The sequence below is a fragment of the Gymnoscopelus braueri genome, assembly GCF_963280865.1.
Source record: "Gymnoscopelus braueri genome assembly, chromosome: 11".
Lineage (NCBI taxonomy): Eukaryota > Metazoa > Chordata > Actinopteri > Myctophiformes > Myctophidae > Gymnoscopelus > Gymnoscopelus braueri.
This window is the reverse complement of record NC_137613.1, coordinates 32,527,098-32,549,679: the sequence shown is the minus strand read 5'-3', so window position 1 is coordinate 32,549,679 and position 22,582 is coordinate 32,527,098. Positions and strand designations below refer to the sequence as shown.

Here is a 22,582-nt window from a genome sequence, read left to right as displayed (position 1 = left end):
TGTGTTCCCGATGCATCGCTCTTCTTCTATGCTGCTACAACTGAGACATCACCTGGTATTTTCCTATGAACTTCTCTCATCCACATCATCTGACCAGACTTTGAATGACCTAGAGAAAGAAAATCGCTACACATTGTCTGTAACCAGTTTTGACTCTATCTTTCTTTGAGACTCAAGTCTCCATCTTAGCTTGTAACCTCATTTCATAATAAATACTTAATATTTGTTATAACCTTTGAGCATCGTCAGCACCTGAAGTTTCTGCCTCCCTCGTGTATTCTCTACCCAACAAACGATCCAGAATTTTTTGCCTTTTCCCCATCGGTGAGTAAAGAGGTTTTTTAACTTAGCTGTTGCATTTTTAAAATATTATGTTGGGTTAGGGCTAGGGTTTCATCTTTCAATATATCTCGTTTTCTATTGTAAAAATTTAAAAATTCACTCATTACATTTCCTATAATGAAGGCAATGGATAATGATGTTATCTAGCTATAATAGAATAATTAAGAATAATAATTAGAACACACTTCAAAAAATACAAAATACTTGTTTTCGTTTTTTAACTTAAAAAATGTAAACATTATTAAAAATAGTGACACTGGTGGTGTAAAGGTCCTTACACACCGGGGCGATTTTTTTCATGCGAATAATACGTTTTTTTAAAAAACCTTATAAAGTCAATGCAAGCTTCCACACCAGTTTCGCGGAACGAGTCCGAATTTTGCGTATATTCGCATATTCACCGGTGTGTAACCGCTGATGTATACTTGTCAAACATAAGCGTGGTATTTGAATATAAGTAAGGTTATAAGATAGCAGAACTTGCTTGAAGTAAAGACACACTGATGAATTTAAATGTTGGTCGGGGGTTTTCTCCAGTTGTTCATGAAGGCTGAGGCTGAGATGTGATCAATTTGCATTCCCTAAAGTTCTGGCCATTGTGTTAACCAAAGAAACTTGTGTTTACATCTACAAGGGAAATCTATTGTCCTATTGTATACAGAATGTTTGAAGCTGGCTGGAGTCCAACAGAGCCATTCTTTTGTTTTGGTTTGAACTGATTAAAATACCCTTTGTTCCTTCCTGGGCTGTAGCCGCAGACAGCAAATGTGTAGTGAATGGTTGGAAGCCAGGTCAAGATGACAGTAAAATATATACACTTTTATTATTCTACAGTCTTAGGTCTGCAGGGTGTAGTTAAAATTATTAAAGTCTGGATAACTATGACTTGTGTTGTTAACAAAGAGAAATGTCATTTGGGAAAAGTATTCAGTCCTGAAGTAACTGCTGTGTTTGTTGACTCATTGGATTTCTAACTGCTGTTTGCAATCATAAAAGTATATAGTGTGTGGGCTTATTATAAAGCTTAAGAGATGTTGAACAAGGATTACTAAACAAGGTTTTGTGTAATAGTAAAGTTTGATAATTGGAAATAAGACAAGTTGGCACACTGTAAGGACAATGCTAATGTGTTTAACAGGATGTTTGCGGGGGTTCGGCCACGACTCCTCAAGTATTCATGTATTCGATGTGTGATAGGCCCACTGGGATTAGGGGCTGGGCTTAGCCACCTAGCCTCCTCCTCTTGTGGCCAAAGGTATACAGTATAAGTATTGTGTTTGTATGAAAATGCTACGCTCTGCTAATCTGACCTTAACCCGGCAGCTTGCCTGTTGGGTGGAATAAAAAGATACCTAACTGAAAACCTTGGCCTGGAACTTCCCTTCTTCAACCCTTCTCCAGGAGACTAATACAGCCACTCTTTCGACCAAGAATATACTTCACCGCCTTTAGGGTCCGAAATGACCCGTATACCATAGAAGGTAAAAAGTCATTTATTTTTCATAAACTCAAACTTTATTTTACTCCTGATAGCAAATGCTAATTGAGGACAAGTCTCTCTCACTCTCAAACATGTAAACATTTAATATTGACAATTTGGGGGGGACTGAGCCACATTTCTTTGCCGGGTCATTTCGGACCCTAAAGGTCCTTACACACCGGGGCGATTTTTTCGTGCGAATAATACGCTTTTTTTTAAAACCTTATAAAGTCAATGCAAGCGTACATGGCGCGAAAAAGCGGAAAAGCGAAGCGAAAAAGCGTCTTTTAATTATTCGGAACGAGTCCGAATTTTGCGTATATTCGCCACATTCGCCGGTGTGTAAGGACAAGTGTCACTTTTTTTTTGTTGAGACCATCAGAATTAATTAAAATGATGATAAATAATGTTGTTGCGTTAAAATGGCTATTTCTGAGGATATCATGAAGCCTCGTTCCAATAAAGAAATGTAAAGGGTACTTTTTACCTATTCAAACTTGAAAACGGGTCAAAAAAGACCCTAACACAATGGAAGGGTTAATCCTGTTGTTTAATGACTTCTCCCATGAAGGAAAGGATTCCAAATAAGCCAGCCGGCTTCTTCCTTTCCTTGCACAGATATTTGTCATTTAATATGTATTCTTTCTATATTTGTTATAACAATGTGCTAATAAACTAAACTAAACTAAACTAAACTAAACTAAACTAAACTAAACTAAACTAAACATGACAGCAAATATGGAATATTTCAATTGAAAATATATTTCATAGAATAACGTATGTGTGTGTGTGTGTGTGTGTGTGTGTGTGTGTGTGTGTGTGTGTGTGTGTGTGTGTGTGTGTGTGTGTGTGTGTGTGTGTGTGTGTGTGTGTGTGTGTGTGTGTGTGTGTGTGTGTGTGTGTGTGTGTGAGTGTGTGTGACAAGACCATCCACTGCTTAACTAAGCCTTAATTTTTCTAATGGTGAGATATACCCTTTATAGGGTTAAGGAGTGACCCATTGGAGGAGAAACAGGCAGGCCGGAGTTCTGTACCAGGGAGATTATTATTACTATTCCAGGGAGGCAACTAGCATTTAAGGTAATATTCTCAAAAAGATCTACACCATAATACAGTCTATCATAATCATCCAGAACTTGATTGAAAACACATGAAAGGACCTAGAGCTTTTCAGGTAGCTTTATTATAAAATAAAGCAGTGGGAATATATTCATTTCATAATGCCAGACTCTGGTAATAAAGTACTTAATATACTTAAGATGTATTTATTTTTAAATGTCCACAATTGTTTAGCTTTATTGCCTTTACTGACAGTGCTTGATGTATGTGTGTCCCGTGGCAAATACAGCCAATCTACAAGCCCAAAACAGTCCGCATCCGCTGCGCATTGTGGGTTTACATACACAAATTATATACAAAATGTTGAGCCCTGATAAGGCATAATTAGTCTAACATTGCCTCTTGCCATCATGATACAGGTGTGTGAGGGAGATTATGTTGGGGGGGGGGGGGGGGGTCTGCATGTTGATTCCAGGGTCATGGAATATTGGCATATTAATGAGGGGTTCATTATACATGCGTGGCATATTGGTATAATTAATAGATCATGGAATTCTAAATGAGGGCAAAGTTTTCACCTTTTTCAGCTTCCCCCTATGGATATAAGTTACAGTAGGCCTATGTCACTTTTGGCTCTGCGATAATTATTCACCATGTATAGCATGTATATCTAAAACCATTTCCCCTTGAATTCTAAATGGCTTATTCATTTAATTGAATGCTGGCCTGTAGTGGATTTCTTCATAACAAGTAGTCCACAGTGACTTTGTTCAATTACACTTTTTGATTTTAAAATTGTAGCTTGCTCCCTAATGAAAACAACAACAGCATTTAGTGGGATGTCCTTTGCAAACTCTATAGCCAAAGCTGTGTGCAGCAGCATATTGGATTCTAAACTATTTTATATAACGTTTTTTCAGGATCTTCTCACCCAGTGCTTGTACCTTTGTGGACACCATGGATATCACTGAAAGTCTGGTTGAGATTGTCTTCTCCTGGTTGGACCAACAAAAGAAATGTGCAGATATTGTGGGGAAAGTGGCCTCTGAGCTATTACACAGAAAAAATATTGAGAGAAGTAAGACTGTTGGGAGAAAAGCAGTTTGGTTTGGTTCAGCTTATGTGGCAGCAGGAAGTCTTGTGACCTTGCTTACAGCAGGTCTGGCAGCCCCTTTTTTTATAGCAGGAGGAATAGTTGGAGCGTTAGGTGTAGCTACCACTGCAGGCTCAGCAGCAGTAGGGGCTTTCATACCAAACAAGACTAAAGAAGCTGAGGAAAGTGGCAAAAAGAGCAGATCTCTTGCAGAGGAAATTGAGAGACTCGTAGATTTACTGAAGAACGAGTGGGAGGAGAAAGAGAGAAAAGCTCTAACCGGCATGAATAGAGAAGATTTCACCATAACTGAAATTCTGAAAGCAATGGCTAGACACTGGGGCTTGCCATGGCATGATAACTTCAAGTTTCTCATATCCGATTTGAACACAAAAGTACCAATGTTCACAGAGGAAAACTCTCTGTTGTCCATCACACTTTCTGCACCTCTACTTTTGAACTTAATCTCGGCAGGACTCTTCAAGGGGGCCCTTACTATATCAACTATAACAGATGGACTGCGTGTGAGTATCATGTAAATATTTATTCAAATACATTATTTTGAGCTCCTCATGCATTGAAGGAGGCATGAGCTCAGTTCTGGGCTCTCCCTAGGCTGGCAGAGGGAGAGTAGCGCCCAGGATTACATAGGCAATTGGCACTGGGTGAAAAAAGTGGGTACAAAATCGTGGGATAAAAATGTGAGGAAAAAGAAAATAACATTATTATGAGCCTTTTTATAATAGACCAGAGAGATTATATTATTGTGCATGCCATGAAATATTATATAATAATAATTAATAATAATATTAAAATGATCATTTTCAGGTTGTTAAAGGTGTCATTGATTTGGCATTTGCCATACCTGAGATGGCTGTCACCTGGATGGACAAAGATGTAGAACCCTGTCAGTTTCAAACACTGGGTGAGAGCATAAAGAAAGATGCTGCGTCATTCGAGGCTGAGCTTATTGGGATTAGGTGAGCCTCTTTTATGCTAACATTGGCAGTCATCAAAAACGGCCAGGTACACTGCACCAATAGAGATTTAATCACATAAAATGTGATGTTCAAGAACGATATTTAAAGAAAACACGACATTAGATTCAATATATGCATGTTATGTGATGTACATGTTGTACATTGTATATAGGCCTACTGTCATATAAATACCTTACGATACTCTGTTGCACCAGTATAGATGTTGAAATTATTGGCAAATGATTATATCTCAGTTCTTTCTGTCTTGCTATTTTATTCTCACAGGGACATCTTAAATGGGATATCTAAATTTAAGATATCCCCAAGCAAAACAATAGAGAGGAAGCTGAGGGGAGAGATATTAGATTTTGTGATGGAACGCTGTCGTGATACAACTATACGGAAATGGCTGCAGGACAATAGACATTCTTATGCCTTTCTCAAACTTGTCGAAATGTTCAGCTTCCTTGAGGAAATAATTCAAAAGGAGAATAAGAAGAATCATTCCACGGAGGTTGACATCACCTTCCTGGCACATGGCTCAATCTGTAACCCCATGATCCCAGCTAGTTGTCTCATGCCTCTCCCCACTATCAAAGATGTGATACTCTACACTCCCTGGAACTGCAACCTTGGTGCAGACGCAGCATATTGCATTTCAATAGGACGTATGCTGCCTGTCCACAGGGTATTTCGTTGTTGTGGTACAAAAACAAGACCGTGCAAGATTGCGCCTACATGCCACAAGGCCCACCAGCCTAAAGATTTACCCAATTACTGGAATTTAATGAAAAACGCTGGTGCCCAGGAAATCCCAAACATTATGCTGAGTCCTGTAGGATCTAAAGAGGATAAAGCATGGGAAAGGTTTCATTTTCTTGAAGTTACTAGTGGAGGCCCTGGAAGAAATCGCATTACTGTCCCATACATCCGTCCTGAGTCAGCACATGATACCGGTGTTCCGTTCTCTGTAGTGACTTTAGCCTTATCAGCCGTGCTCATGAATTCCAAGTTCTGCGCCACTGTCCATCTGACAGCCTGTCTGGGTAAACGTTTAGGTGAAGAGCTTGACGAAGCTTGGTTGCAGCATCAGTATAATTACACCATTGACAGAACCAGCATGTATTCTACTCTCAGGTTAGATCCACCTCAGCTATTTAAAGATGTATTTTATTAGCTGCTGTCCCTACCACAGCAATAAGTTGTGTTTTTGCTCATTGTACTTTTCTTTTTTGTCTTCATTTGAGAGATTGACAATACCAACATGCACATTTAAACTCAATGCTCAATTGAACTAAATTTTAAAATCAAAAAATAATAACATAATGATAAACAAAGTTTTTGAATTGAATTAAGTCTTCTTTTCTTGGTATGGACACAGTGGTACAATGATATTATTAATGGAATTTTCTGTTTCTCAGTTTCTTTGTATTTTGTTTTCTTTTAATTGTAAATTATGGTTATTGAAGGGTTACGTGTAGGAGGCGATTTGATAAAAGAATGAGCAGTAACAATATTGATGTTTACTCACCAGTTGACTGATAATTGTAAAAAAATATACATATATATATTTAATTTGAATTTATTTCAATAAAAATGTAACTGCATCTTTTCCTTTTGTTATGACATTGACTCTGAGGGAAGGAAACAACCTTTGGTTTTGGTTTAAACACGATGGTGTATATAGAGATAAAATAAGAAATAAAGGGATGTGGTGGTTGGTGAAGAAGACATTGCAGTGTCTGTATCTGCTGGTCTGGTGGGCAGAGACGGTGAGAGGTAGGGGTGGGCCATTTGTGAGGTTGACCTTGATAATGATAAGATTAACCACTTAAACCCTCAAGACTTAGTAAACTGGACCTGAGTTAGCTTTGTACTTGGACGCTTTTTTTCCCGTCAACACCAAATCTCTTCGCTAAAAATGTCTGATCAACAAGGTCACAACACGTGATGGCGCGTTGTGAGCTTGTAGATTGGCTATTTCTGGCTAATGTTCCTTCCAGAATATGGATGGGGTTTAAGTGTTTAAAGAATGTGTTTTCAAGCCGACAGTATAAAGCATATGTATACGTATATGTTGGACCCTTACATGTAAATGCAAATAATAATATAGTGACTACATTTATTATGGGAGCTAATTATGACACTCATCACTGAACTTGATGAGAACTGAGATGTTGTCTTGGAAAAATGGGACCCATACAAGATTAAATGATTTACTTTTACTTAACGCCCCTGGTTCACTGAGATTGCAAATATTTTCCTTTTAATGTCTCTGCCCCTGGCTCCTTGAATGCCATTCAATGCACTTCAAAACTTGATTCAATGGCATCTTATGCATCGTTTACTTTAAATCCATGGTCATGCTCCATCGTAGCCTATATACTTGTATTAGTCACTGTAAATGAGGGTAACCTTACAGCGTCTTGAGCATAACGTTTTGAAAAAAGAAAAGAAAATGAATAGTTCCTAGTACCATCCTGATACCTTTTAACACCTAATGTACCTTGACATAGTCAACACAGTAAAATCATCAGTGTTAATTTAACGAGAAAGTAGAAATATATGTAGGCCTACCTGTAAGGACACAATGCAAATTAGAAGGCCCATATCTTGAATAGAGAACGATACAAAGTTTCAACATAGAGTTTATATTGTAGTTCATTACACTGCCATGGTCAAATTTCTTATGGGTCTGCTGTTGTAATGATACATCTACAAGGCCTGGGCTATATGCAACCTTAAAAGAATGTATGGACAAGTTTAGTAAAAAGACAAAAAAAGATTACTCATGTAAACCATTATGTTACACCAGAGAATTCACTTTCCAAGACTCAGTTTATTTCCACATCAACCAAGGATGTTGGTCATTTGTCCAGTATGCTCAGGCTAAGCTATTAGAGGTACAAAACAGGTTTTATTATCACAGGATTCATGCCTGCCGTGATTATTACAGATGTGAAGCTTGCTTTGTGCCTGTGTAGAAATACACTGCCAGGTAGAAGTGAGAATTGGGACTGATGTTCCTTCAGGGGGAGGTTTGACAATTCTTCTGGGAGAATCCAGACATAACATTATACAGTTTGGTAATTTTGGGAGGAGCAGGCATCGTAATGACCCGCTTCAGGTAGCAACGACGCCTGAAATACAACATCAATCACAGTGTTAAATAATGCATAAACAAAACAACTGTCGATAATATTAGATCCAATTGATATCCATGTGCATATGGGTGTGTAATGTTAGCATACATTCATGATATGAGACTGGGGATTTTGGATATCGTAATATTGTGATATGGCATACGTGAGTGTTGTCTGTTTAAATCACTTAAGCCCTATTTCATACTTTCAAAAATAGCCGATCTACAAGCTCACAACGTGTCGCAATTGCGCTTTTTAATATCACAGTATTATATTGGCATTACAACATCGATAAAGGTATATTTGATAAATAATATTGTGATATTTGATTTTGTCTATATATTGTCCAGTATGATTTAGTTTTTTCTTCTCCCCAATTTAATCATTCTGACAATTCCCCTTGAACAATGCATTATACTGCATGGTCGCTGCCTTCTAACTGCTAGTTTGTGGGGAAGATGTAGATCACTGTTTCCCAAACACTGGGTCGGGACCAATTTGTGGGTCACGGACTCGTGAAAAAAATAATCTAAAACATTCCAAAGATTTAAAAAACTACTTTTAAGAAGTAATGAAAATAGCTGCTATAGGCTACAAGCTGTCACATCGCGACACGGCTATTTTCACTAGTTTGGGACCCAGGTAGACATCAAATTTCTCTTTTGGGTCTCGAGCTAAAAAGTTTGGGAACCACTGGTGTTGATAACTACGTGTCCTCTGATACACATGGAGTCACCAACCACTTCTGTTCTCTGGACAGTGACTAGTTTCACAGGCATACTGTAAGAGATGCGGAGGAACATGCTATATTATCTCTCCCAGCATCTGTCTGCGCCGGCCAAACCAGAAGCATCACAGATGAATCGAGTCTCCAAGATGGTGGGTGACAACTTTTACTCCTACACCACAGATGGGCAGATGGGATGTGTATTTGAAATACCCTGTCTATTTGAAATGCAAAACTAATTTGTAATTCATATTGAAATGTCTATCCGAAAGAGTTTTTTTTTTTGTACACTAAATATTTAGACCTGAGGCCGATTCTAAAAACGCCTTCTGTTTTCTGAAAAAGCTATTTTTTTGGGCGGTGAAACCGCCCCTATAAGTGAGGTTTGGAAATTTGTACATTATCCTGCGCTGTGATCTGGGCCCAGGAAATTTGTACAATTATCCTGCGCTGTGATTGGCCAATCACAGTCTATTCAGGACTGTGATTGGCCAGTGTCACATGACACATGTGCATAGCCCTATATAAGAAACCATAACTTGAAAAAAAACATAAATTTGTTTTTTTCAAGTTATGGTTCCGTCCATCATAAAGAGTGTTTGTTTCAATAAATGTATTTATTTTTTGTACATGATTGGTTGACTCCATTCAGTATTGTGATTAGCTAGCAAGACACCGCCCACTTCACACAGGGTGTGATTTTTAAATTAAAATAAATAAATAAAAGTTGCTATAGCGACACAAATGCTCTCCCGGATTGAAAGGTATAAAGACATATCAGGTTAAACAGGTCTAAATGGGTTAAACTAGCAAGTTAAACTTCATGGTAAAACACTAATGTATCATTTTAAGCATGTATAACTTTACAAATTACGCTACTAACTAGAGATAACTTAATTATTTTCAAACAAATAATTTTATCTGGGCAATATTTGGGACCACATTGATGTGTTTCAGACCTCTGTAGAACATTTAAATGTGTTAATATAGCATCAAAAGCAGTTTAACCACATTAAACCTATTTTATACTTCCATTATTCAAGAATATCTGATCTACAAGCTTACAAAGCACCGTAATGCGACGCGTTGTGAGCTTGTAGAACTGCTATTTTCAACGAATTTTGACAAATCTTTAAGAATTGTGAAACATTTGGAATAATTTTGAAATATTTTAACAATACAAATCTTCTCTGATGGGGGTCCCTAGCTGGCACAAATATTTTCAGATGGGGGTCCATGGCCAAATACATTAATAGCCCGTGCTTATTGTCTCCGCCAGGCCGAAAGGCATGGCGAGAGAGTATGTTTTCGCCCCTGTCCGTTTCGGCATGGCGAGAGAGTATGTTTTCGCCCCTGTCCGTCCGTCCGTCCGTGTGTCCGTGTGTCCTGTCTGTGTGTTACCACCAAATCTCCGGCACCGTTGGCCCGGTCGCTGCGAAACTGTGCACACACACTCCCTGGATGCCAATTCAGAACCTCTGCCTCAAAATTTTCACATGGGCCTGTTATAGCGCCACCAGGAGGCCGATTTGTGCAAAACCCATTTTTTTCCATTACTCCTACAGTTTTTAACCAAACCTCATGCAAATCGGTACACAGTATCTCTATAGTCATGTGATCAACCCTGATCTGTCCGATTTCCCATATTCCATCCTCATTGGCTAAGGTTTCCATCCAAAGTTTGCAGGATTGGTCCGTTTTGAACAAACTGCCTCAAATCATGAACGCAGCTTGCCATTTCCATAAAATTGCACACGCACATTCCCACTAGGCCGAGGAATAAATCAGCCTCATGGTGGCGCTATAACAGGCCGATTTGCATTTTTAACTATAACTGCACCGATCTGCGTGAAACTTTGCACGCCTACTCCCTAGAGGCCAAGGAAAAACATCTGCACTGCATTTTTCACATCTGCTTTTTACAGCGCCACCAGGAGGCCGACTTATGTCAAATACATTTTTGGATATTAATCCTTCAGATTTTATCCAAACATCACGCACATCGGTACACAGTATCTCTATAGTCATGTGATCAAGACGCATCTGTCCGATATTTCATATTCCATCCTGATTGACTAAGGTTGACTTCCAAAGTTTGCAGGATTGGTCCGTTTTCAACAAAATGTCTGAAATCATGAACGCGGCGTGCGATTTCCGTGAAAATTTGCACGCACATTCCCACTAGGCCGAGGAAGAAATGCCACCCTTTTCACATTGGCCTATTATAGCGCCACCAGGAGGCCACAATAACTTACCTGACCTGGCGGAGACCTGTGCTCCGAGGAGCACTTTTTCTAGTTTCCTTTAAATCTGTTGGGACCCCAAGGTCCCAAGGAGAGGTAAACTGTTAATCCATTTGAACGGATTAACAGCTTAAAGGGGAAATCCACCCATTTTCAATATTTAACTATGTCATTAATATAGCATAAAGGAGTTGTGTGGAAATAAGAAAAAAAAAAAAAAAAAATTAACATTGCAAAAAAATTTAACATTGCAAAAAAATTAACATTGCAAATTACACCATGATGAGTCATCACAGTGTAATTTGCAATGTTAATCTTTTTGCAATGTTAATTTTTTTTGCAATGTTAATTTTTTTTTAAATTTTTTCTTATTTCCACACAACTCCTTTATGCTATATTAATGACATAGTTAAATATTGAAAATGGGTGGATTTCCCCTTTAAAGGAGGAGTTCACCCAAAAAATTACTTATTTTCTATCAATTGCACACCCCATGAAGCCTTGAATTCATGGATTCTTTTTTTTTTTTGTCGCATTCCTAAGCCAATAATTTGATTACTGGGTGTATTTCCGGTAGGAGACACAAATAATCTACTTTGTGTCTCCTACTGGATATATTAGCCGGTAGGAGACAGGAATCAAATTATTAGTTTAGGAATGCGACAAAAACGTTAAAAGATTCATGAATTCAAGGCTTCATGGGGTGTGCAATTGATAGAAAATAAGTAATTTTTTGGGTGAACTACTCCTTTAACTGACGAAGGATACTTTTATGATTGCAGTGTCATTCTGAACATTTACATATGGGGTATCTTGTATTAAAAAGAAAATCAATTTTACAATTGTAATGTATTTTTTTTAATGTATTTTAGCCCATCCTTGAGCATACCACCCCTTTAGACAGGTGCACAAAGTGTGTGTGTGTGTGTGTGTGTGTGTGTGTGTGTGTGTGTGTGTGTGTGTGTGTGTGTGTGTGTGTGTGTGTGTGTGTGTGTGTGTGTGTGTGTGTGTGTGTGTGTGTGTGTGTGTGTGTGTGCGCGCGCGTGCGTGTGCGTGTCCATAAAACATACCAATAGCTTGAGTCAAAGAAAGCCTCATTGACGTAGGTGTAGAACTGACAGTTGTGATCTTCAGTACAGTTTCTCTGGCAGGTGTCTGGATCGTCCAGTAACACATAACGCATATCAGATCCCTGGAAATCAACACCTTCATACACCGCCTTCACCCAACCTAGGAGTGGAACATGATAGTGACAACATTATGTTGCTTGGGACGTTAAAACAACAAAACAGGAAATAGGAAAATGAATGAGTCTAATAAAATAAATGATCTCATAGGCCTCTGCCAATACTGTACGTGTCTACCCAGACTCGCATAAGTGAATGAAGACTTTGAATTAATAAACATGTTTTGTGAGGTCACAGGGATCTAGAACTTTGACCCTTTACCACCTACAGTAACCCTGTACTTCTAATCAGTTCATCTGTGAGTCCAAGTGGACGTTTATGCCAAATGTCATGGAATTCCCTAAAGATATTCCTGAGATATCGCACTCACAACGTTGGGATGGACATAGGGACGTACGTATGGACAGACCGACCGACCGACATGAATTATTCAGTTGTTTTCTTTTTGCAGTTTGACAAGTACATACTGTTATCAGGCTGACAGACGTGAGTTGGTATTCCAGAGACGGCTGCTTCATTTGCTTTAGTCACCATTTGATTTGCATTGTTCTTCAGGTAGCAATGGAACCTGGAATCATAATGATTGACAAGTAGGACTTACAGTATAGCTGCTGCACAGCATAAGGTCGGGTCAGGCAATTTTAGGAGGAAGGAGAAAAAAGAGGAAGAGGAGAAAGCTGAAATATAAGAAGATGAGGAGGACAAATGTTACTTACAAAAGGGTCCATGGAGCAAAACTGTCTGGATTAAAAGGATCATTAATCCTTGAAGTCATGTCTGTCTATATATAAGATGTTCGTTCTGAAAGATTTCGCCTCTGATAATATGCCCAAAATAGGGACGCCAGGGCGAAGGGGGTTAAGTATCTCTGTGGGTTTTATAAATATTTAACCTATGAAAAGTATTAACAAGAGCTTGTGACTAAATAATAACTACATTGGATCCACTGGAACACAGGTTATTTTTTCCATTTCCTGAAAGGTAACGGTTATGTACCTACAAGGTTTACATCCAACATTGATGATATTATGTGTAAAATCTAATATGTACAATAACTCAAGGTCAGCAGTTGTGAGCTTGTAGATTGGCTTTTTTCAAAACTTTTGGGTGACGCCATCATAGGGCATTCATTCGAGAAAAAAAGAAAAAAGAAAAATATGAAATATGGACACACAAGGCTTCTGCTTCGGTTAACACTCACCTTTTGTCAGTGTCATTGAAGTAGGTGAAGTAGGTGCAGAGTGGATGCTTAGAACACAGGCTCAGACAGTGATCAGGTGAGACTGCAAGCAGCATGTCGAGGTCATGTCCTGGAATCTCAGTGTTTGGAAACATCCTGGTCTGACATGCTGCTGTGCATGCCCACAAACACACACAGACAGACACAAATACATACACAGTGTGAAAAATGCACATTAATCTACTCAATGTTTTAACAATTCCATACTTGTTTGATCAATAGTGAAGCAATAGCTGTTTGTGTATGTAGTCGTGTATGCGCGTGTCAACATACGCATATTCTGGTTGGCTTGGTGCAATTTGTGGGAGAATCCTGAGACCACACCATCTTTTGCGTTTACCATTGGAAGCTTGGGTACTGTCCAGCTGAATTTTAGATGACACTTGTATCTACAAACAGAATTTCCACAATCTTCAGCAAGAACGTTTTTTTTAATACAGACCATTCCGTTTTTTACAGTTACCATATAACCAGCTATTCAATTTTAACTTCTTGTGTGCAAGACAAGTGGGTATGTTGAACTAACAGGGGGGGAGGCGCTATAGGAAAGGACATGGGGTCACATAAATCAGTTCAGGTTCATTGAAGGTGCACAGCAAATTCCACGTCAATCTAGAAAGTGGTTCGTTGGGACCAAAGTTGTGGATAGATGGATAGATTTACAGATCGTCATCATTTGATCCTCGCTAAAAGCCATTGAACCAAACACATTATTCATTATTATAATTCCATGGAGACCTCTCAATGGATGATGAGGTGATACTAAGGTTGTTCGAAGTTGTAGGTCTACAAGATTTAAGAAAAGTGCATGTGTGCACTATAATAATTTACCTGATATCCTCTCTTCTGAAGAGTCCACTGACAAATGTGAAGAACTCACAGCCAGGGTCTTGGGTGCAGGATCTCTGGCAGTGCTCATAGTCTGCTGTGAACAAGGTGCGGTAGTCGGCCCCATTGAAGTCGATATTCTCATACGCCGGGGATAGACAGACATCTGGCAGACAGTAACTCAACCAGAGAGAAGGGAGTTTCACTAATTTTACATTGGCATTTAAGGATTGACTTCAGCATGCATGATGAGGTACAGTGTCAACCTAATATATGATACAGAATTGTTGACAAAGTACACACACAGAATAGGATCCTCTAGAACATACTGTACATGGTAGTCTAAACAGCAGGTATCAATACTAATAGCTTAACCACTTAAACTCTTATACTTTGTTGTATGACAAATTGTGAAAATAGCTCATCTACACACTTACAACACGTCACACTGCGTTGTGAGGTTGTAGATCGGATATTTTCGAATGTTGTGTAATAATCTAAATCTGAAAATGAAAAAAATCTAAAGCTCTAAAAAGAAAAGTGTGCAAATGTACTTAGTTACTTTCCACCACTGTATAGTATATGTGGTTAAGATGGGGCGAACTGGTAGCTGACCACATACCAGGTTTAGGACTGCAAGGTTTGAGAGAGTAGCCAGAGGTCACACCAAGCAGTGGCTTCTGTGTCTTAGGCTGTCCAGTGGTAGTGTACTTCAGGTAGCAGAAGAAATGCCTATAGAGCATGAAAACATTGGCAATTGCTAATCAAATGTCAAAGTCTCCAAGGCTTGACTAAAATAAGTCCGGTGAGTAAATAGAACAGGCTGCATCGCAAACAATAATGACCTATTGTGCAACACCTTCTACAGTAGATTTGCACATCTACAGTAAAGTTAATGTATAACTGGCCTGCAGTAAATATGTACGCTTTGATTACCCTCTGGTTTCATTTTAAGTTTTTTCTCATTAAACAAATTTTAGTAACAGAAATAAGCTTCAAAACACCTGATGAGACAGCCAAGGAATGACAAGAAAGCTGAGAACATCTATATGTGTCACCAAGGACAGGGTTGGGATCCAACTGTAAGCAGAATATCCCAAAACGAAACTATTTTTTTTTTATATGGGTGGCAGATGATTCAGGACAGCCCTTTAAAACTCCATAGCAGCGTTGCTCCACTCATCACTGGTGGTTTGCATCCAATCACCATCTGGTTTGTTGCCTTCACTGCCAAGGACAGGGGCAGACTGCAGTGGATAATTCCACCTTTTAACACCACCTTTTACAAACCTTTCAGCAAGCGGTACTGGTCTATTAAATCAGAACCTATTAATAATAATAACAGTCATTCTACACAGAATAAAATACTACATAAAGGAGGCAGGACATTACTTTTTACATTCCTGTAACTACCTGTCGTCTCTGGTCCAGTCAGGTCGTAGGAAAGTGAAGAAGAGGCAGGATGGATGCTGAGTGCACATCATCTGGCAATGTTCCACATCAGGAGAATACACATGTGTTATATCTGATCCTGGGAAGTCAGTGTTCTCATGGAGGTTTAGATCACACTCTGGACAAATGGGGAAACATGTGCGTGCGCCCGCATGCACGCAGGTATACACACACACACACACACACACACACACACACAAAAGCACAAAAGTAGCAGATCCACAAGCTCGAAACACGGCGCAAAGTGATGCGTTTTGAGCTTGTAGATCTACTACTTTTGCTATTTTTTTATTTGAATCCTGAAAAGTAACAGTTTTGGACAATGGACATATATACTTAACTGGGAAATTCATTTGGAATGAAAACATGTGGGTCATGTAACCTTTGTTGAACACCAGCTGTGAGTTTAAACTCAAAACCAAATATAGCTGTTAGCAGCAATACGGGGCCATGGAATGCAATATGCAATATGCAAAACACAATATGCAATATGCACAAGTCCAAGTCAGCCACTCCAGATTGTCAGACATGGAGGTGCGCTGCAATTCTGGGTTCAGCAGGAACAGACAGAGACGACATGGCAGGGTGTTTCATTTGCAATCAAATCCAATTTACCAACATGGAAATAAATCAGAATGAATCTCTCCAAATATAATCCCTTAGAGGGTCATTTACCTTTTCTGTGCCGTGAGCTCCGCCTCACAATGTCCTGCAGGCTGGCAGAGAACAGCCCCAACAGGGCTAAGAGCACCAATGCTGACAGCTTTATCTAGGGACAGGCAGTTTTTTCATAGTCTTGCAATATACAGTACATAGATTAAGGAAGCTAACCAGAAAGCCAATGTTAGGAAGTTGTTTTTAAATAATGTCAAATGGTAAATGGTAAAAATCCATCTGTCATTGTGGTCTGCACTATACTAATACTTTATATTGAATTTGTCACTATATGCCATGATATGATGCCATCATATAGATATGTTTTTATGATATATTTAGTATTGCAATATTATCTTTACTTAATATTTTATCATAACAAGGGAAGACAATTCAATGCCATCTTTCTATCTCTGTCGGTTACACTGTTAACTGTAAATAAGGAATTACAGAGAAATGTAACAATATTGACTTGTGTCCATTATGTCCATAAATATCGAGCACTTTTAAGTCATATTCTTCGGCTCTAGCGAGCAATTCTATCTCTGGCACACCAAGCACATACCATTCTAATCACAGAGTTATAGAATTCCATTATCATTGTCTCCGCCAGGCCGAAAGGCATGGCGAGAGAGTATGTTTTACCCCCTGTCCGTCCGTCCGTCCGTCCGTCCGTCCGTCCGTCCGTCCGTCCGTCCGTCCGTCCGTCCGTCCATCCGTCCGTCCGTGTGTCCGTCCTGTCCGTCCCTTAGCAGCTAATCTCTGGCACCGTTGGCCCGGCCGCTGCGAAACTGTGCACGCACACTCCCTGGATGCCAACTCAGAACCTCTGGCCCAAATTTTTCAGATTGGCCGTCTATAGCGCCACCAGGAGGCCGATATGTGCAAAACACATTTATTGATACTACTCCTACAGATTTTGTCCAAACATCACACAAATCGGTACACAGTATCTCTATAGTCATGTGATCAACACGGATTTATCCAATTTCCCATATTCCATCCTGATTGCCTAAGATTGGCTTCCAAAGTTTGCAGGATTGTTCCGTTTTGAACAAAATGCCTCAAATCATGAACGCAGCTTGCGATTTCCGTGAAATTTCACACGCACATTTCTATTAGGCCGACGAAGAAATGCCACCCTTTTCACAGTGGCCTGTTATAGCGCCACCAGCAGGTCTAATTCTGCAAACATATTTTTGGAACAAAATGCCTCAAATCATGAATGCAGTGTCCGATTGCAGTGAAAAGCCCTTGAACAAATGGCACCCTTTTCACATTGGCCTATTATAGCGCCACCAGGAGGCCACAATAACGTATCTGACCTGGCGGAGACCTGTGCTCCGAGGAGCACTTTTTCTAGTTATACACTGTATCTCTCTCATGGGCCTAATACACAACCCTTGGAGCTAAAAAATACAGGCACTGCACTCACCGTTACAGCTGTCCCCCAGTGCGTCTACCTCTTGTCAGCAGCAGGTTTATATAGTTGCTGTATGGCCAACCCATAAATCACAGCATAACACTCTCTGTTCTGAGGTGGACCAAACTAACTGGTGGATTTGCACACACACACACACCCACACACACACACACACACACACACACACACACACAACACACACACACACACACACACACACACACACACACACACACACACACACACACACACACACACACACACACACACACACACACACACACACACACACACACACACACACACACACACACACACACACACACACACACACACACACACACACAGGTGGATAAGAGAAGGAAACTGGCAACAGTAAATAAGTCTGTTGGAGTTTTGCCTAAAGGAGATGGGAAACCACCTCTGTCGTGTTCCATCTGTGAAAATGAAGTTTAATATCTAGTTTGGGTATCTAGTCAACCTACAATGCTCTCATTGTAGGTTGATAAAGTCATGCTATTGCAATACTTTCCTCAAATTTCCGCATTGTCATTTATTGTGCATAAATTATAGATACTCTTCATTGATCCCTGTGTGTCATCACAGCCCGCAGTAAGTGTGAAAAACACGACAGGAACAGCTAAATAACTTAATAACAATAGAAGTACAAAAACGCAGTGGTGTAAAGTGACTAAGAACATTTACTCAAGTAGGCCTACTGTACTTAAGTACACTTTTTAGGTATTTGTAGTATTTCCAGTTTTCTACTCCACTACTAAGAGGCAAATATTGTACTTTTACTCCACTACAATTATTTGAAAACTTGAGTTACTTGTTACTTAGATTTGGATTATTATTACAAAAACATACATTAACAACTTCAGCTCTATATACATTTCGGCCATTTGAAAATGGCCGGTCTAAAAGCTCACAATGCGTCACATCGTGACGCATTGTGAGCTTTTAGATCAGCTATTTTCAAAAGATTTTTATACATTTGAAAACTTGCATATTGAGTACTTTTTTACTTTTGGTACTTTAAGTACATTTTGATACCAATACTTTTGTAGTTTTACTCAAGTCAATTCAGAATTCCAGAATTTTACTTGTAAGAGTATTTTTCTACATTGTAGTATTGATACTTTTACTTAAGCAAAACATTTGAATACTTTTTCCACCACTGCAAAAATGGAATAAAGACAAAAATAAGAATAAAACAGGTAGTTAGTTGAAGCAGAACATATTTTAAAGCAAAATAAAATAATAATAATATGGTCCAAACTCCCTTGTGGTATTTGTCACTGCATATTTGCATATACAGTGACACACACACACACGGAATAGATTTATGTATATACTTATTTATTTATGAACGAGTACTGTACATGCTGTTTTTCTACAACTGTTGTCCTGTACCTTCATCAAATAAAATGAAATGTAATAAAATAAACTGGTGTTAAATAGCTGGTGGAAAAGAGAAGTAAACGGGCACTGATAAACACATCACAGTTGAGGTGAAGAAATCGTGAACTTATGAGGAAGAGAGTCAAACTGATGCTGGAGGTTGAATGAACTCAAGTCAAATAGCCAGTTTGTCAAGAGAGAGAACTCTGTGTAAATCATGCTGTACAGAATGTCCATGTTGCAAGTGTGAAGCGTGTGAGGTTGCGTGACAAGGAAACATACATTTTCCAAAGGTTTCCCCTCTCTCTCTCTGTATCTTGTTCCATCTGTGAACATCAAGTTGAATATCTAGTTTTGGATAGACAATGGTCTAATTGTACAGTACAATACTCAAGTTCTGTACTTAAGTACACTTTTTAGGTATTTTTACTTTACTGGAGTATTTCATTTTGACCAAGAAGTCTGTGCCCAATATATTACGGTCCCTTGCCTGCTTTTGGGTGCCAACCCACTGGTTGAGAAACAGTGCCGTAGAGCAAGGGTCTTCAATGTTTTTTTGTTTTGTTTTTGTTTGTTTTTTGGTGACCTTTTTCATCCCACCGGGGAACTTGTTTTCAGCTTCACCCAGCTGAGTGCTGCCCACAGAGGAGCGCGGAGGAGGAAGCAGTTCAAATCAAATCAAACTTTATTTATAGATTACATTTATATACAACCAAAGATTGCCCAAAGTGCTGCACAGAAAGAAACAAAAATATCGGCCTCCTGGTGGCGCTATAAAGGGCAAATGTGAAAAATACAGGGCAGATGTTTTTCCTTGGCCTCTAGGGAGTGTGCGTGCAAAGTTTCTGGCAGATCGGTGCAGTTATAGTTAAAAACGCAAATCGGCCTGTTATAGCGCCACCATGAGGCTGATTTAAATGTGTCTGATTTAAAAATTCTTCCTCGGCCTAGTGGGAATGTGCGTGTGAAATTTCACGGAAATCGCAAGCTGCGTTCATGATTTGAGGCATTGTGTTCAAAACGGAGCAATCCTGCAAGCTTTGGGAGGCAATCTTAGCCAATCAGGATGGAATCTGGAAAATCGGACCGATCCCTGTTGATCACATGACTATAGAGATACTGTGTACCGATGTGCGTGTTTTTTGGACAAAATCTGTAGGAGTAATATCCAAAAATATGGTTTGCAAAAGTCGGCCTCATGGTGGCGCTATGACAGGCTGATCTAAAAAAGCAGAGGTTCTGCTGTGGCATCCAGGGAGTGTGTGTGCACAGTTTCACAGCGACCGGGCCAACGGTGGCGGCGATTAGCTGGTCACAGACAGAAGGACGGACACACGGACGGACACACGGACGGACGGACGGACAGACGGACGGACGGACAGGGGGCAAAACATACTCTCTCGCCATGCCTTCGGCCTGGCGGAGACAATAATACAAGAACCGCTTGTCTGCGAAAGAAATGGGGGTGACGTGTTTTGGGGCCACTCTTCCGTTTACCGTTTTCCACGACAGTGCGGCCAGAAGACTGAACATAATGGCGCTGGAGGTCCAACCTGGGTCCTACGACAAACGTTCTGGCCTTCTCCTTGTGTTGTGTGTTGTATTTTGTTCATTACTGTTGAATTCAGTGTTGATGAACAGGGGCTATGTTTATGAAAATACGGAACAAATTGCTCTCTGCTGGGAGCGAGGAGCACACAACTTCCTGTCTCTCCGTCTCTGGCTCAAATGGGGCTGTGATGTTGAATTGTGGGCGTTCACTCCCTCTCGCACTTATAGGGGGGGGGGCGGGGCTAAAGCCGCATACCATTGAATCGATTTGTTAGAACGGAGGATTCTCCGTTCAAAAATGCCCATTGCCTTTAAGCCTAAAATATGAAATAAGCTACGTAGCACCGCCATTTTGTTTTCACAGGTCAGGGTGCTGTTTATAATAATAATTATGAAGACCTTTATGAATCCAACAGGTTAAACTAGTTCAGCTTTACGCAGGTGGTCATATTTAGCACTCAGGGGAGCAATTACGGGATAACAATACCACACATGGACACCTCAACCCATGGCCACCCTGCTATGGTAAAATCTCTTATGAGTCTGCTGTTGTAATGATACATCTACAAGGCCTGGGCTATAGGGTTTTGCTGACTCCAGGCTCCACATCCTTTTGACCTCCAACCTCACTGTGAGCTTGGAGGTCCATTCAGCTGTTCTTATCAATGATGGACAAAACCTCCTGGCACCACTTTTTGTTTTGTTTTTTCATTTCCTGAAAAATTTACATTTTGGAGTTAGATGGTTTCTGTCCGACAGCAGAGATATGTAGGTTAAGTAGAAGGGCCCAGCATCCGCCTCTGTAAATTCTATATAGGAAGTAACAGAATGATACTGAATGGCCTGTAGTTTTGCTGTTTTACCCCTGCTGGTGTCAGAAGAAATAACTCTCAATGCAAGTGGATGGGTTTTTGACGAACTTTAGACAAGATTTTATTACCTTAATAAACATTGTCATAATTAATGTATGCTTCCAGTCGCTAGTTTAAAGTCTTCTTTCAATCACCATGATATGCGTTTTGGTAAATTATGGTCCCATTTATTTTAAAATTGATGATAAAGTAGGGTATGATCTAAGAGGGGCGTGGCTACCATGTGATGCTTTGATTGACAAGCTACACAACCAATAGCATTCATTCCCCACCACCGCCCTGGTCCCAACCAATAGCATTAATTTACGGTTGCTTAGGATATGACGCGATATAGAAAGATGGCGGATTTGAAATTGCTGAAAAATAGGCTTCATTTACGATCTGTATAGAGTCTATGGGCGTAACGCTGTCCATTCTTTTTACAGTCTATGGTTAAATACGATTGTTTATTGCTGGATCACATGGACAAATGACATCATCAACTTGCGATGGGTGTTGTCCCCCTTGAATAAAATATTAACTATTTTTTCAATAATGAAAATATTTATTTGGTTTTTAATATTTAATTTTAGTTATAGAGGGCAATTATAATGTACCTTACCTGCCGTCTCTGGTCCAGTCAGGTCATACGGAAGTGAAGAAGAGGCAGGTTGGATGCTGAGTGCACATCATCTGGCAATGTTCCACATCAGGAGAATACACATGTGTTATATCTGTTCCTGGGAAGCCAGTGTTCTCATGGAGGTTTAGATCACACTCTGGACACACACACACACACACACACACACACACACACACACACACACACACACACACACACACACACACACACACACACACACACACACACACACACACACACACACACACACACACACACACACCTAGCTCCGTGCACAGCCAA

General features: G+C 39.7%; 2 protein-coding genes across 2 annotated transcripts; one reads left to right on the top strand and one right to left on the bottom strand.

Annotated features, from left to right (window-relative positions):
• Nucleotides 1–1,685: 1,685 nt before the first annotated feature.
• LOC308094751 (uncharacterized protein) lies at nt 1,686–6,475 on the top strand. The gene is made up of 5 exons (XM_080441566.1): nt 1,686–1,823; nt 2,806–2,902; nt 3,802–4,498; nt 4,803–4,954; nt 5,240–6,475. Exons 3-5 carry the CDS (start codon nt 3,839–3,841, stop codon nt 6,129–6,131), a joined length of 1,704 nt encoding a protein of 567 aa, XP_080297692.1. The 5' UTR covers nt 1,686–1,823; nt 2,806–2,902; nt 3,802–3,838; the 3' UTR covers nt 6,132–6,475.
• Nucleotides 6,476–7,947: 1,472 nt separating this feature from the next.
• On the bottom strand, nt 7,948–20,788 carry LOC308095595 (coagulation factor XI-like; the record flags this gene model as incomplete). The annotated part of the gene is made up of 11 exons (XM_080442646.1): nt 7,948–8,094; nt 12,138–12,297; nt 12,722–12,822; nt 13,456–13,606; nt 13,768–13,883; nt 14,326–14,488; nt 14,945–15,054; nt 15,736–15,892; nt 16,450–16,543; nt 17,864–17,887; nt 20,753–20,788. 11 exons carry the CDS (start codon nt 20,786–20,788, stop codon nt 7,983–7,985), a joined length of 1,224 nt encoding a protein of 407 aa, XP_080298772.1. The 3' UTR covers nt 7,948–7,982.
• Nucleotides 20,789–22,582: the final 1,794 nt, after the last annotated feature.

Excerpts from the sequence above, each read along its gene's own strand:
- LOC308094751 (XM_080441566.1), top strand. The coding sequence starts at position 3,839 with ATGGATATCACTGAAAGTCTGGTTGAGATTGTCTTCTCCTGGTTGGAC. Across the intron at positions 4,499-4,802 it reads CTATAACAGATGGACTGCGT|GTTGTTAAAGGTGTCATTGA; the intron begins GTGAGTATCATG and ends GATCATTTTCAG. Across the intron at positions 4,955-5,239 it reads GCTGAGCTTATTGGGATTAG|GGACATCTTAAATGGGATAT; the intron begins GTGAGCCTCTTT and ends TTATTCTCACAG.